The 15789-nt window shown below is 46.8% G+C and overlaps 1 protein-coding gene across 1 annotated transcript; it reads left to right on the top strand.

Annotated features, from left to right (window-relative positions):
- The first annotated feature begins 714 nt into the window (after positions 1 to 714).
- On the top strand, positions 715 to 15733 carry pdcd4a (programmed cell death 4a). The gene is made up of 11 exons (XM_041934094.1): positions 715 to 1165; positions 6455 to 6757; positions 7054 to 7151; positions 9091 to 9204; positions 9310 to 9531; positions 9707 to 9804; positions 10011 to 10125; positions 11762 to 11869; positions 12700 to 12810; positions 12948 to 13087; positions 14003 to 15733. The coding sequence occupies exons 1-11, from the start codon at positions 1120 to 1122 to the stop codon at positions 14052 to 14054; spliced, it is 1407 nt and encodes a 468-aa protein (XP_041790028.1). The 5' UTR covers positions 715 to 1119; the 3' UTR covers positions 14055 to 15733.
- Positions 15734 to 15789: the final 56 nt, after the last annotated feature.

The following is a 15789-nucleotide window of genomic DNA, read 5'->3' as shown; positions in this document are numbered from 1 at the left end:
AATTACAAAAATACTCCAATTTATAATTATAAGGTTTTCTCATGTGCAGCACATTAACCTTAAAGTTGAGCAATATTTTTGGGCCCCTGTTTGCCTTTGTCAGATAAGAGACACTACTGAGCTGACAGAGCACACAGAAAATGATGTATTGTGAAATAAATAAAATCCACAAGGCGCAATGTGAGTGAGGTCAACAAGCAAACAGAGCAAAGAGGTCTGCTGCTCTTTACCAGAATGGGCTGACGATGAGGTGAAAAACCACAGGAAAGCTCATAAAGATGGAGCAACACCCCCAGCAGCTTTCCATTCATCCAGCAGCCTCTTCAGCAGTGCCCACAAAAAGCATCAGAGATTGACTGCAATGAAAAAGTTATGTTGGAGGTCATGAACAGAAGTAATCTGTACTTGATATTTCATGTTATGAATCTTTATTAGAAATATATTCATGAACAAAACCAGTGACCAACCAAACCAAAACCAAAAATGACCCAAATAATTCATTAACATAAGAACAAGTAGAATAATAAAAATTCTTTATGAGATAATTCAAACAATAAACTCATTTTAAAGCTGTAACTGTGTTTTAAGCTCTGCGCCGCTCATCAGCTTCCAGCAGACGGGTTCATTCTGCTCTCTGATTGGTCAGAGCGGACCAGCCCCCACCCCCTCCACTGACCACTCCCCATCCGTGTTTCCCCCCACGTGACTCCGCCCGGATCGCTTCTGCAAAGTTAAAAACAGACTTTGTTTATCTTGCAGCCTGTTTGTTTGAACCGCTCCGGGTCCTGGTCCACCTGCCGTGTCCCCTCCAGCTTCGTGTGGGACTCCTCCAGCCGAGAGGAGCCTGAAACCTTCGGCAGCCTGCGCCGCTCTTCAGCATTTCTGCTCTTTGTGATTCACTTTGATCGGGTTTTTTGTGTGTGTGTTGATACCGTGCAGCACGAAAAAAAAAGGTCGGGACTCCGGTTTTACCTCCTCCATCAGGGGCCATTTGTCTAAAGACTGTTTCACACCTAACGGCTCGTCCTGCAGACGCCTGGTTGCGGTTTTTTGGGGGGGTTTGTAGCTCGACAGGAGGAGCGCACCGTGAGGATTTTTTAATCGAGCTTTAGGAGCGCCATGGCGACCGAAGTGGATACGTGGTCCTCCGCTCCGCAAGCCGACGGTGAGTGACTGAACTCGGCCTCGCTCTGTGCGGCGTCCGTCGGCGCAAAGTGTGACGGAGCCGCCGCGGGGCCTGCTGGCGTGCTCCCCCCGATCCATTGTCCCTGCATGGGATGGGCAGCAGCGCTAGCCATGCTCCACCATGTGCTCCGTTAACACCACACACACACGCACGCACGCACGTCGAAACACTGGTGCAACAAGCACCACACACGCACGCGGACGCAGCTTTGCGCTCGCGCTGCAACCAGAACCGAACTCCGATCACATTTTGTAGGTGTTTTTCTCGGAGCTTTGACGGTGTTGTTGAACTGCTCCTACATTTAACCCTTTCGCGTTTCTGATTGGACCAGGCCAAAACGCTCACTTCCGCTTTGACAGGCCGCGTGCACATGCATCTGAGTGCGTGTTTACGCACGCACACACACAATCTCTGCCGTTTCGTGACTGTTTTGGTTCCTGGTTTCTTCTTGAACGGCAGGATGTTATGGTTGCGGTTCCTCAATCAGCTCCGCGTGCGTCGACGCGTTTTGTGATGTTTTATCCGTTTTTTAGAGCCGGACGCAGCGCAGATGAGGCCACGCGCCCCGACCCTGCGAGAAATAATGTTTTTAATGAGTAAATGCGCGCACGACACCGGAAACAGCAGAATGCAGTGTTGGGTTAATGACTTTTATCTGTACACAGTGGCTTTTCTTGGCTGATACCTGAGCTCGTGGCACATTCAGTTCCGTGCTCGGGTCAGCCTGGCGATGACGTCGACACGTATAGCCTACTGTACCAGCCAATAGGAAAGCCTTATATAATCTCTGCGCTGTTGTGCATTTAAAGCTTACATAAGTGATAGAAGTGTTTTGTTTGTGTCAAACAGATTTGACATTTGTGATGAGCGTTCAACCTCAAGCAGTAATACCTCCACACACGCGCGCGCGCTCATACACACACACACACATAGAGAGAGAATGAAACGGATGCACCTGAGGTTACACACAGGTAAATCAGTGCATGCCAGACACCTCATGATATGTTATTGTAGTGTGTGTGTGTGTGTGTGTGTGTGTGTGTGTGTGTGTGTGTGTGTGTGTGTGGATGCCTCAGTGCACAGATGGGCTTTTCTGCATGAACTTGACCAGCTTTTTTTGTCTCAAGAAAGGTCAGCCATGCTTGATTGAGCAGCCTCTGTTGATGAGGTGGACCCACACACACACACACACACACACACACACACACACACACACTGTCAAAGACTCTATTGTCTGTGCTGGAAAAAAGGAAAAATAGGGAGGGGAAACAACTGGTTACACTGAGTCAGTTTGGACGCTGAGCTCAGTGTGGGAAATGTGCAAAACTTATCAAACATGGAGGCTCTCCAGCGAACAGATCAGCCTTCGGCCTGCAGACCTTCACTGCTCGAGATTACAGTTTATTATCAAATAATCTGACAAATTACTCAAATTACCCAATCCTAAAATAATGTCTTAAAATTACCAATACGAACAGCAACAAAAAACACCCACATTTGCGCTTTTTCTTCTGAAACCTTGTTTGTTGAGCGTCAGAGTTTCTAGTTTGGAATAATCTCAATGCAAAGTCCACTTGACCACCGAGTTCGGAGCTTTTACTCGACACCCACTGTGATGTGATGTGATGTTAAGGAAGATTCATTTTTGATGTAAGAACAGAAATTAGTTTTAAAATATGAGCAAGATTCAACTCAGTAATGTTTCACCATAAATGATCTGTTTGTTTTGGCTGAGTTGGAGTTAATACAGAGCAGGTCTGTGCACGATAAATGCCCCACAGGTGCAGATGCAAAGCCCCGGGTGTGACAACACCTACATAACTCCATAGATAAATCCATGCATTAAGAGCATCGTGCCATAAATGTCAAGCCAGATCTGTTCGTGGCCCGCTGAGTACACATTATGTTCTGGTCTTGCCCTTCTCCCTCTTTTGTTAACGCTGCTCCCTCCCGGCACACATTCATGGAAACGTGTTTGCGCTCACCGGCCGTTTGCATCGAGTTTGTGAACCGAATGAACCGCTCGTGCAGAGTAGAGTTTGACGGCGCGTCAGGTTGAAAGCGTTATCGCGCCGAGTTACTCGCAGGTTATCTGAGCAGCTCTAATCTCTTCTCTGCTCTTTATCTGTGTTGTTGCTCTGCAGCTGTTGGTGGATGACTCGAGCTGCACAGTCAGCAAAAAGTTCATTTTTCATAACATGTGGAGACGTCTTACTTCTGCAGCGTGTGTGTGGCCACTTCCTTTTAACCACAAATCACACACACGCGTTTGGGCGACGTGTGTTTTGAAGTTAGTTCTGCCAGGGTCTCCCTTCATTAAATGAGATGACAGTTAAACCCCCGGTACGTCCACACCCTTCTTCCTTTGATAGATAATGACCACAGGACGGCGTGCAGCAGGACTGTGTGCTGTTTGTCCCTGTTATCACTGTGCAGATGCTTGTTTGACCGAAGGACATCGCACATGTTTTTACTTATGTTGCTTTCTGCGCGTGGGTTGACAGAGAAATCTCTTTTAGTAGGTTTTTTTTTTGCCCAGTTGACCTTTATTTTAAGCAGGATTTCGTCCCTTTTGTGAGAGTCGAGGCTACAATGGCTTCAGTGTTATGTTTCACAAACTGACGCAGATGTGAAACGCAGGACAGGAATGAAGAAGAGAGGGACGTTTGTGAAAACATAGCAAGCGAGTATTAAAACAACAAAAAGTTGTCGTGAATGTTCTGCTTCAGTCCTTGTGTGCAGCTCTCTGGAGCCTGCAGACAGATAAATCTGTCGGCCTGCACCGTCAGATCAGATCAGCCACTTCCTCCCTCGAACTACAAGCAGTTTACCCCAAAGTGGCACCAAAAGTTAGAACGGTGCCGTCAGTCTTTCATGTGTTGCAGTTATTTCTTAGGATTACACAGGGATTAATAAAGCTGGTGGGATCTAGTGTAAGTCAAAGCACTTTGTGAGTTAGTTTGGAGAGAAGACATGTAAATGAGATCTGTGTGGATCTAACAGATCTGTTGTAACACATCTGCTTTCAGTAAGAAGCTGTCTGATGTGGTTTTCCTGCATGAAGTTTGATCACTAAGTGAAAAAGTTATTAAAATGACCTCTACTTCTTCTCTCTCATTGGAAAAACCCAGAATTATGCAGATAATGTTCATGTCTGACGTCGCAGCTGCTGCTCAGACGTGCAGGTTTTTAAACTTGAGCAGCAGATCATCCTGCGTTCATCTTCACCTCCCTCTCATTCATAAACACTGCTGCTGCACGGAGCCCTGAAACCAAACGCCTCGACGCCGTCGAACGCTCCCACGCTGCATGTGGGCCAGAGGTCCTCTGCTGGTCTGCATCTGGCTGCGCGTGGGGGCGCCTTTCACACCACCCTGACAGCGTTGTGTGCTGGTAGGCGTGCAGGTCAGAGACGCAGACCCACCTTTGGTAGCACGAACCTGCAGCTGGGTTCTGCACTCGATCTGTGCAGAAACTCTTTGGCTTGGCAGCGTTTTGTTATGCTTGTTTTGCAACTCTTTGTCTTGGCAAACATCTCCCACTTTTTCTGCCTTCCTTTTTTTTTTTTTTTTTTTTTTGCTCTTTTCCGATTGGCCGGCCCGTGCATATGGCACGCCGCCATCGGTTAGGTCCTAATTTACTGCGCTGGCAGGCCCTGTGGTCTAAGTGAGGGAGGAGGAGGAGGAGATGACACATGGTTGGCTGGGTACAGGTTTTGAAGGCCGAGGGTGTGGTGCTGCTCCTACCACAGCAGGTTAATGCAGGGAGGTGTCCCGCTTTGCTCAGACGAGCTTCCTTTCATTTGTTCTTCGCACTCCTGAGCCGACTGAACTCTTCTTCCTCCTGAATCTCTTTTTTTTTTAAAGAAAGCTGCAGTTTAATTGTGTCTCCCTGCTCCAGAACTATGATAATTACACCACTTGTAACCGCTTGCTGCTCCTGCAGCCCCCACACCGCTGCTGCTTTCTCAGATTGTTGCTTTAGCCTGTGGCTTGGACCTCGTCTCCTCTCCCCCCTCTCGGTGTTTTCTACATGTCCTGTAATCTATAGGGCCATAACTCCTCTAACTGCCATTTGGGGCAAGTATTCATTACACCCTCAGACATTCCTCCTCCCTCAGCTTTCCCCTCTTCCTGCAGGCCGGTCATGTGACCATTCATGGACCCGACCATGCCATATGTAGTCAGGCCCAGTCTGGCTGCCGCGGACAGATCGCGAGAAGACGGAGGAATAAAAAAAAAAACTTCTGTCAGCATTTCTGCAGCATGTGTACCCTGTGCCCCCCCCCCCTCCCATGCCTGCAGCAGCGCTCCAGTCCTACTTGTTGTTGTTTCTGTTTCTGGAAGAAGACGTTTTCTCCCCCTAAACTCGCCCACAGAGGAGTAGTATATGAAGCTGCTGACACTTTGCTCCTGCTGACAGAGCCGGTGAGCGTCACAACAGTGCATGTGTGAATTTGCGCCGCCGTCCTCTTGTGTCGTGTTTCGGGTGTCGCGTGACCTTTGGCTCGACGTACAAAACTTGGCCGTGACATGTAGAGGTGGCGGCAGCCAGGAAGCGCCGTTTTCACGCCCCGAGCCGGCGCTGCTCTGGTGTGAAGGTGCTCTTCCGGTTTGCTGTAGCGTCTCACTGCAGTCATGAGCCGTTCGGTGCGTCTGCGGCGGACTCTTTGTTTTACTGCAACACTGAACGCCGTTTCAGGACAGTAAAAATCAGTTAACGAGTTTAAATGAGCTCAGATCTTTCTTTGGAATCGATCGTCTGAATTATTATCAGTGGTGGAAAGAACATTTCAGCAAATATTGTAGTTAAGAACAGTTTTTAAGTACTTGTATGTTTACACGAGTATTTCTGTTTAAAGCTACTTTATACTTCTGCTCCACTTTCACCAGCTGCAACATTAAAGTTTTAATCACGTTAACACATTAATAGGTAGAATCCAGTAATATAATTGAAGAATTAAAGATGTAGATACACGCTTCATGGCAAGAACTACGTGGAAACCTGAATATTACGCACATCCAACATATAACAGCCTCCACTCCTCTGGGACGGCTCCCCAGACAACCACAGTGAGCTTCATCACATCCCGTTCAGCACGCCATGAATGGGATTACACACCAACAACAGTTTCTGTATGGGTTTGTGCTCGCTGGCGTTGTCACGTCTTCCCCGAGCAGTTTTAGCCAGATGGTCCACACCTTTTATGTCGGTGTAATGATAAAGCGCATCATTAACGCCACCATCGCTCTAATTGTCTGCCCGCAGGGATGTTCTCTTTCGACAACAACCTGGCGGAGGCTGACCGAGCCTACAGCGGCGACGAGGACGCACTGAACGAGGCGGAGGTGAACGGCAACTGGACGCCCCAGGAGAAGGCGCTCCACGAGGCGCGGCTCAAGGCCAAAGCCAAGCGTCGCCTGCGCAAGTCCTCCTCCCGCAACTCCACCAGCGAGTCCTTCTCCGAGTCAGGAGATCTGGCGGGGGGCGAGCCGCACAGTCCAAAGGGCAAAGTCAACACCAACGACCGCAAATCCAGGACGGGCAAAGGCCGAGGCCTGCCCAAAAAAGGTGCGAATTCTGCTTTCTGACGGTGGCAGAGAAGGTGGAGCGGCCACAGGTGGCGTCCCGGGCGCCGCTCTGAGGTGGAGAGAAACACGAGCATCGTTTTTTCTTCATGACCCGTTAACATGGGCGAACATTCAGGAGCAGAAACAGAAACAGCCTCAGTTACCAGGCTGGAGATGGAAAAGCAGCAGCAGAAACAGTTTATATTTGGGATCATGTGATGTGATTCATGCACATGATTGGTGGAAAAGTTGAACCTGCCTTTGTGGTTTGTCTGCTGACTGTCTGCTTGTGTCCAGGTGGGGCAGGTGGTAAAGGAGTTTGGGGGGCTGCTGGGATGGTTTATGAAGACGAGGAGCCTGATGCCCGGGACCCCAACTATGATGAATCTGCTCAGGTGAGTTCGTGTCGCAGACTCGTCTCTGTCGGGACTTTGGGACGGTTCGTAGAAATTAATTGGGGAGACGACAGGAAATGAGGGATGAGAGCGAGCTGGAGGATGAAATGAGGACCCGGCAGGATGTGAACTGGTGGCGTTGTGGCTCATGGTTGTCTGACCTTCACCCCCCCCGCCACCGTGACGACCCGAGTTTTGTGCTTTTAGTTGTAAGAAATTTACATTTAACAGGATCTTCACTGAGCTGTTTCTGTAAATGTCATATTTTTACAATTTTTTATTATTATGAGGATATTTTGCACTAAAAATTAAAACTAGTAGCAGCCAGATGATTTAGACTGTCGTTAAAGTATGGCTGCAACCAACAATTGTTTTAAAATATTGATTAGTCTGCCAGTTATTTTCTAGATTTAGTTGTTTATGGGTCTCATTTTGTTCAAAACGCAAAGAAATCTGACTTTTCTGGCTGTAAAATGACTTTAAGATGAATATTTTATTAAAATATTTGTCTACCAACTAATCAATTCACAGTTTCTACTGTAATTAAAGGGACAGTTTTTCCTTCTGTTTGCACTGTGGAAGCTGATCCTTTTATTTTGAAAATGTTTGCATTACCTGAGCATCAGCAGCCTGGACACACACACACACACACACACACACACACACACACTCACACACACACACACGGTGTGCTGCATCACCAGCAGAGGTCAGCTGATCGCGCTCGTTGTTGGTGTGACCTGTCGTGCGGAGCTTTTTGTTCCAAAGAGGCCCAGCAGTCCGAGCCGCGGCGTGCTGGACGACAAACAAACGTGCTGATGCTGAAACAAACTGAATGTAACGAAGCTCAGGCAGCAAGCGAGCGCACAGTTTCACCCCCTGTTGGGAAATGGTGGTTTTACGTCAGAAAGTCCACATGATTTGGCCGAAGCTCGTAGAAAACCTCGTCACATGACTCCTCCAGATGGCTCCGTCCCATCACCATCAACAATCTTTAACCCCGTTATCAGGCCGGCGCTCTGCGCGATGCTGGAAGTTTCACCGGGTGGGAATTGAGCTTCTGTCTGTAACGAGATGATAACGGTTTGGGAACAGCTCGGTGAGCCGGCCTTGAATGCTGCCGGAGCGGAGCTGAACGGTGTCAGTGTGTTAACAGGGAACTGGGTCAGATGGGTGCAGACGGCGGGGATCACCTGCTCCCGGTCGCCCCGTCCTCGGGAAAAGGACAAACTGCATGTTTAGTTTGGCTGGAGAGTGTCAGTGTTCTCCTCTCTGTGTGTGAGATGTTGAATACAGCTTGTTTCTTCTGCCCGTACGTGGATATAAATGATCGTTTGTTCATGCAACATGAGCAGAAACAGGAAAGTGAATCAGAGTTTTGGACTCTTGGCTGCAATCCCTCTTTAAACTCATGTTTTTCTCCTGTTACATGGAGTTATTAGACGAGGCTGAGGCAGCTGAATAATCGTGTTAAACATTAAAACATTAAAAACCAGCTTTTCTCTGAAGGAAGCCGAAGTGTCTGCTTTCCTTTTGTAGTTTGTGGGTCTCTTATAAATTCACTCTGAGCTGAGTTATGTTGAGAAGTGAGTTGGAGCAGTTTTCATTCAAGAAGCTTTGAAAAGGAGAGAAGGTGAAGTGAGCAGGCTCAGGTAACATGCAGGTTCAAAGAAATCTCGCTCATCACCTTCAGTTATCATGCACATGAATTTTAAACCTTCAATTTTTAATTCTTAAACCTTTAAATTTGAAATCTTTACATTTTTCCAGAACCGGCAGCTCTGATTCATATTGATCATTGAATCAATCCTGAGATGAAAGGTGCTACACAAACATATTATTATTATTAGAGCGAATTGGAATAACTGTCCACTTTGTTGCACGTGTTCGTGTGTATCGATGGATTTCCTCGGCTCATCGTGTGTGTGTTCTTGCACAGGGGGACACAGTTTATGCAACAGTCGTGCCAGAGGTGGACGAGAAGGAGCTGGAGAAAATGGTCAACCCGATCGTGCAGGAGTACTTTGAACACGGAGACACAAAAGAGGTGCAGGTACGCGGCCGCTTCCCTCCCCCCCGCCGCACGCTGACCAGGAAGCAGTGAGTTCAGAAAAGAGGTTGATGGCTCGTGGGTTTATTTTGTCCTCCCTCCCGTCAGATGTTGCTGAAAGGGCTCAACCTGGGCCCGCATAAGTACGAGTTCTCCTCCCTGGCCGTGTCCCTGTCCCTGGAAGGCAAGGCCAGCCACCGAGAGCTGACCTCCCGCCTGCTGTCGGATCTGTCGGGCAAGCTGCTGTCACAGAGCGACATGGCCCGCGCCTTCGACAAGATGCTCAAAGAGCTGCCAGACCTCATCCTGGACACGCCGGAGGCTCCGCAGGTACGCATGCGGGGGGAAGGTTGCGTGACTTTGTGTTCTTCTATCGAGTCAAACAGTATTCAGGAAAAAATGCTCTGCAAGTTAATCACTGTTGTTGCACGATCTCTACATTTTGTCATGTTTCTGAGCAGAAAGTATCCTGTCGTAAAAGATGCTTTTGTCTAACGTGTTTCAGATGTTGGGCCAGTTCATAGCCAGAGCCATAGCGGACCACATCCTCCCCATGTCTTTCCTGGACTGTTACAAAGGCAAAGTGGACTGTGAGCATGCCAGGTGAGCCAGGATGAGCAGCCGATACCAGAGCAAACCTCAAACACAGCAGCTGTGACGTCTCAGCCTTCTCAGGGTGACCGTGTGAAGATGATACAGCAGAAACTCTTTTACTTTCCTCTCTGTTGTCTCTCTATGCACACCTCTATCTCTGTCTCGCTATAAAGAGATAAATAATGCTCATGTCATGTGTGTGGTCATCTTTTCAGAGTGGCTTTAGACCGTGCGGCCGTGCTGCTGACCATGAAGAGGGAGATGGTTCGTCTAGATAACGTGTGGGGCGTGGGCGGAGGCCAGAGACCTGTCAAACATCTCGTCAAGGAGGTGAGCTCGGGCCAAACGGCCGGAATATTTCACATTCTGAAAAGAGGTCAGAGGGTTTTATAGTGACATTACGCCGTGCACGTGAACAGAAGGCAGGGATGCATGCTGGGTAGGGAGCCACGGGCCAGCCCTCTGCTGTGTCGCTGTGTCAGCAGAGCGCTTTCCTCCTCCGAGAAACTGGAATCACAAAAATGAGGGCACAGATATGCACACACACACACTTTTCATACACACCCTGCACCTCTCCACACACACACACACACACTGTTCATGCACACACACACACACACACACACACACACACACACACACACACTGTTCATGCACACACACACACATGCTCACACACACACTGTTCATGCGCACACACACACACATGCTCACACACACACTGTTCATGCGCACACACACACTGTTCATGCGCACACACACACTGTTCATACACACACATGCACACACACACACTGTTCATGCACACACACACACACTGTTCATGCACACACACACACACACTGTTCATGCACACACACACACACACTGTTCATACACACACACACACACACGCACACACTGTTCACGCACACACACTGTCACGCTCTCGGCTTTGTCTTTGCAGTTATTGTTCCGTGATCTTGATTTTCTGGACACTTTGCAGCTGATGTAGGTGTGGGTGGCGTGTGGGAGTTTCAAGTGCACATGTCAATCGTAAGTTATGCAACATTTGAAGGGATTTGCGCATGTTTAGAAACGGGCGAGCGCTCCGTCAGCGCGCTGTCAGTCATGCGGCGTTGTGTAATCCTCAGCAGGTCTCGGACCTGCGGGCTCGGCCGTCCGGTTTGGATTCCTGCCTGCTCTCGTGCAGCCTCGGGGGGACACGCTGCCGCAGGACGCGTCTTTGGCTCGCCGCTCTCGTCTCTGACTGTTTTCGCTCGCAGCCTCCTCTAGTCCTCTCCGTTTCTTGGCCCTCTCCCCTCGTATCAGTCCCCGCCCCCCCAATGCTCAGACCACCACACATTCCCCAGCTCTGTGAATTAGACCCACGGTCGACTGACGAGTGCTGGTGAAGCTTTGAGGCTGTTTTAACTTGTTGCATTAATCACGCGCCTCTCGAATCTCGAGCAGTGTGAGTAATTGTTCCAGAAATAAATGTGAGCGAAACGGTTGATGCAGCTCAGCACCGACAGCGACAAAGACGACGTGATGTTCCAAAGTGTGCAGCTCCAAACAGGAAGATGCTCTTTCTAACTGAGGTGGAGTTTTCAGGTACGACAGGCACGCGTGCCAAGTTTTATTTCCCACGGAAGTCTGGTCGTTGTCGGAGTGAATCCCGTATAGTGGCCTGATGAAAAACCTTTAAGAGACGGGCACTCTCAGGTCTTATTGTTCAGCTCAACACAAACTCATAGTTAATCCAAAGTCTGCTCGAACAAATAAAGCTTGTCATGTTAATCATCATTTCTCTTTTTCACAGAAAGAGACAAAGGTTCAGCGTTTGTTTGTTAATCATGACGTCTGACAGGCGTTATGCAGAACAACCCGTCCAGCGGCTATAGTTACAGGTCGCTCTTCATTCTAGGTGTGTTTTGTTTGATGGTTAACTCTCAATGACATTTTGTTTGTGTGCGTCTTGCTCCAGATGAACCTCCTGCTCAAAGAGTACCTGATTTCAGGAGACGTGTCGGAGGCAGAGCGCTGCCTGCGGGACCTGGAGGTCCCACACTTCCACCACGAGCTGGTCTATGAGGTATTAAAGATGTTACTGTGTCACTTCTCCACTTTCACCAAGAAAAAAAACAAAAGCACACAGATTCACAGCGACGGAAGACGCTGACAACAACACGCAAATTAAACTGATTTCTCCATTTATCACCATGAGATACAATTTAAATTCACCACCGTGAACGTTGTTGAAGTATCTTCTCTTCCTGGTATCCGGCCACTGCACGAAAAACGGGTTAAAAAATGAAAAACGATTTCTGTTTCCTGCCAAGGACAGTGTGTGTCTGGCACTGGCAGACTCGTCCTCATTTCCACTACATGTATTACACTCAGTCCAAATCCGTCAATCCAAAATGGCGACGCACGCTGCAGAACATGGAGCTGTCCGTCCTCCACAGACTGTCAGTCAACGTTATGAACAGTGTTGCTGGATGTACATATGAACTGCATGTTTGTGTTGGCTCTCATTTCAATATGTATTTGAATATTTATTAACCATTTCTGTTATTTTTTTGTGTGGACACGGTGGACAGTGACTGTTATGTAGCCTGATGTTATTCCAGATGTGCAGCACATTCAGAAAATATCACCCAGCTCGACTTTTTCTGCCTTTTATGAAACACTCAAATTGTCAAACTACTGCACCTCATCCTCGCTCATGTATAAAATAATAGCAAATGGCAAACACTGCCACCCAGTGGCGAAATGTGCAGCCTACACGTCCCCAAAAGGATCTCTTTTTTTTTTTGATCGTCTCTTATTGATTCTGCTGATCTTGGACTTTATTATTAGATGATGGCAGCTCACTCCTCTTCTTCACACGTATCAGATGTTAATGTGATCATTGTTCCTCAGGCCGTAGTGATGGTGCTGGAGTCAAAAGGAGACACCGCCAGTCACATGATGATGAAGCTGCTGCAGTCATTCTGGAAAACAGGCCTCATCACTGTGGATCAGATGAACAGGGTCAGCGCCTTTTCAGCAGAATTGAGCTTTAAAATATCTTTCTCTCTCTTTGAAATACATGATTTGAACAAAGTGAGCATTTTCTATGAAAATGAGTGTAGTCATACTGTTCATTTTCTTCTCCTCTATCCATGTAGGGCTTCCAGCGTGTCTACGATGAGCTCCCTGAAATCAACCTTGACGTGCCACATGCCCACTCCATCATGGAGACCTTTGTGGACCTCTGCTTCCAGGAGTCTGTCATCACCAAACAGCTGAGGGATGCCTGTCCCTCCAGGTTCGTTAGCCATTGATTAGCACTGGAAAACACAGATGTTCTCATAACGGCTGCTGCTGTTTTATATTTTTGTTATTGACAGAAAAGCCCAAATCCAACAATTTGTTAGTGTCTCTTAGTATTTTCTGACTTCTGTTTCGTGTCTGTGGCTCTCAGCACTAAGTCCACTTGTTCTTTGTAAGTACAGGCTGCATTTTGGGGACTATTTTCAGTCGAGGATTAACACACATTTTGGGGCATGAGTGAATGTTATTGGCAGCAGGATGTAATTTGTGGTGTTGACCCAAATTAAACTAGAGGGGCACTCAGAGGGCGTGGACCTCCGCCAAGGCCAAGAGTCCATTCTACGATGTGCATATCTGCAAGCACGGCCACATTATATGTCTCAGTATATTTCCAAAATTCTGAACTGGAAATGTGTCACATACCTAACATAGATATGTGGAAACCAGAAAGCAGTGGTTTTACTACCATCTACTGGATTGTAAGATGTTTGGCATTTGTTCTACCGGAGCCAAATGCCCTATTTTGCAATGTTAAGGGAAGTGAAAAATAATTAGTGTATCTGCCTCGTGATTTGGTTCCACCACAAAATTTGGACAATGCTGCACCCCGACACCCAGTTTCATGAAATCAGACCTGTAGTTTTTCAGTAATCCTGATGATAAACAGTGTCAGTCTCAGTGATAAAGTGCAGCACTGTGGTGCACTGATGTGCTCTTTGGCATTGAGGAACACACTGTTTGAGGCTTGGACTACACTGAAAACACTTGCTGTCAGGGTTAATTAATTTTTGGATTTGGTATTTTCTCAGGATTTGTTCAAAATAAATGAAAATATAACCAACCTTTAATATTTTCAGGTTTTCACCAAAATGACACTAACACATCGCTCAATCTCTGTTTCCTCCACTAGAGGGCGGAAGCGTTTTGTAAGCGAAGGAGATGGCGGCGTGATCAAGAACTAATACACGAGAGGAAGACGAGGAAGAGAAGGAGGAGGAGGGTGTCTACAGGTCCTCGCACCCTGTTCCCGCTCCATCATGTTTCCCCTGAAACCGGGCATGTTGGCAGTCTTAAGTTTCCTTGTTCCTCTCTCGATAACGTTGTCATTACACAAACCAGCGTTGACGTTCGGTGAAAGTAGACTGAAGAGTGTTCTGGGCCTTCAGTTCCCTTCATCTTGTTAATCACTGTTTTTGACATTTTTTTTTGTAAGAATATTCTTTATTTCTGGGCTTGATGTGCCCCTCTTGCCTCCGTCTTTGTACCTGTTTCAAGTCAGAGCAGCAGAAAGGCGGGTGGACAGGCTGGGGAATGTGGGAGATTCATTTGGGTAGTTTTTCTCTTGCTTTGCCACATCTGTATTTTTTTTTTTTTTATGCGCTACAGCAATGAAAACAGCACTTAAAATACAGAAGGTAGTGCAACAAGCAGCACTTGGTAATTTAGCTCAACAAAAACGATCTAAACCTTTTTATTTTCTGTCGCCAAGCAAGGACAACATGCGCTGCAGCTTCTGGTTCGAGTGCTTCTATTGATCCTTTGTGAACAGTGCTTTTTTTTGTTCTCTTTGGTTCTTGGTCTCTGAGGCCAAATGTTCACTTTGTAAAGCACAGCAGTCAAAGCAAGAAGCGTTTGGCAATGTTTGGGTGTTTATTTGAAACTTGCATTAGGGCAAATGTACCTTGGAGGCCCTTTTGGAAGAAAAAAAAGAATAAATAAATCGGGATGTGTTAAAAAAAAATTAAACAGCAATATTTTGAGCACTCTGACTTTGCTTGTGATGAATGAATCTACAGCTCTGGACAGTTAACCTTTACACAGAAAGCCAAACCCGCTGTAGGGAGTTCACATGGAAGTGGTCTTGAAACCTGGAATCTGTTTGATGTCCGTGAAACGGCGACTTCAGCTTTTCTTGGAAGACGATTTGTTTTGCATATTCAGACATTTTTTCCACTGTAACAGTTTGACATGTTGACCAAAGTTAATGTGGCTGAGAAATATATTTCATTCATGAAAAAAAAGAAACAAAATGACGTTTTCTGTTTTATGGTTTGTTTGTTTTCGCTCATGCCAGCAACATTGATGAAAGAGTAACCAGGAGTAAGTGACCGGGCAAGAGTAGTAGAGATGTACATGAGTCACATGTGCTGATCAGTCGTGATCTTTAATGTATATTTCAACCTTGTCTTTCATTTATACCCTCTCTGATCACATCTTTCTCTGTGACTAATGGTCAGAGCAGCCGTAAAAATGTTAACTTAAACCTGTTAACTCAGAGGAAGTTTGAGGCCAAAGTTTGGATTTATTTTTTCTCCCAAGGCTCTGACCCCATGTATGGTACATCTAAGATACTTGGCTGTGTGTCTTCATAGCAAAGCTTAATTATACCTTCAGTGTAAATAACCGGTTTGAGGGAAATTTGTGTTAGATGGTTCATATTTGGAAATTGATGTAATTCACAGGCCACCCTCATTCATGCATGCAGCTGTCTACTGTCAAATAGCGGCTATAAGTCATGTTTTGTATTCCTATAGTCGTCTTTGTACTGTTGATTTATTTTGGATCAGCAAACTGTTCACATCACACTCTCCCACACAAGAAGTTCCTCTTATATATTTCAATAAAATGACATACTTCCCTCTGCAATGTCAAATTTACATTTATTTTCCTTTTGCGCATGTCAGTATATGATAAAAC

This window comes from Chelmon rostratus, chromosome 3 (assembly GCF_017976325.1).
Source record: "Chelmon rostratus isolate fCheRos1 chromosome 3, fCheRos1.pri, whole genome shotgun sequence".
NCBI classification, from domain to species: domain Eukaryota; kingdom Metazoa; phylum Chordata; class Actinopteri; order Chaetodontiformes; family Chaetodontidae; genus Chelmon; species Chelmon rostratus.
The sequence above is the reverse complement of the archived record's forward strand: the minus strand, read 5'-3'. Positions and strand labels throughout refer to the sequence as shown.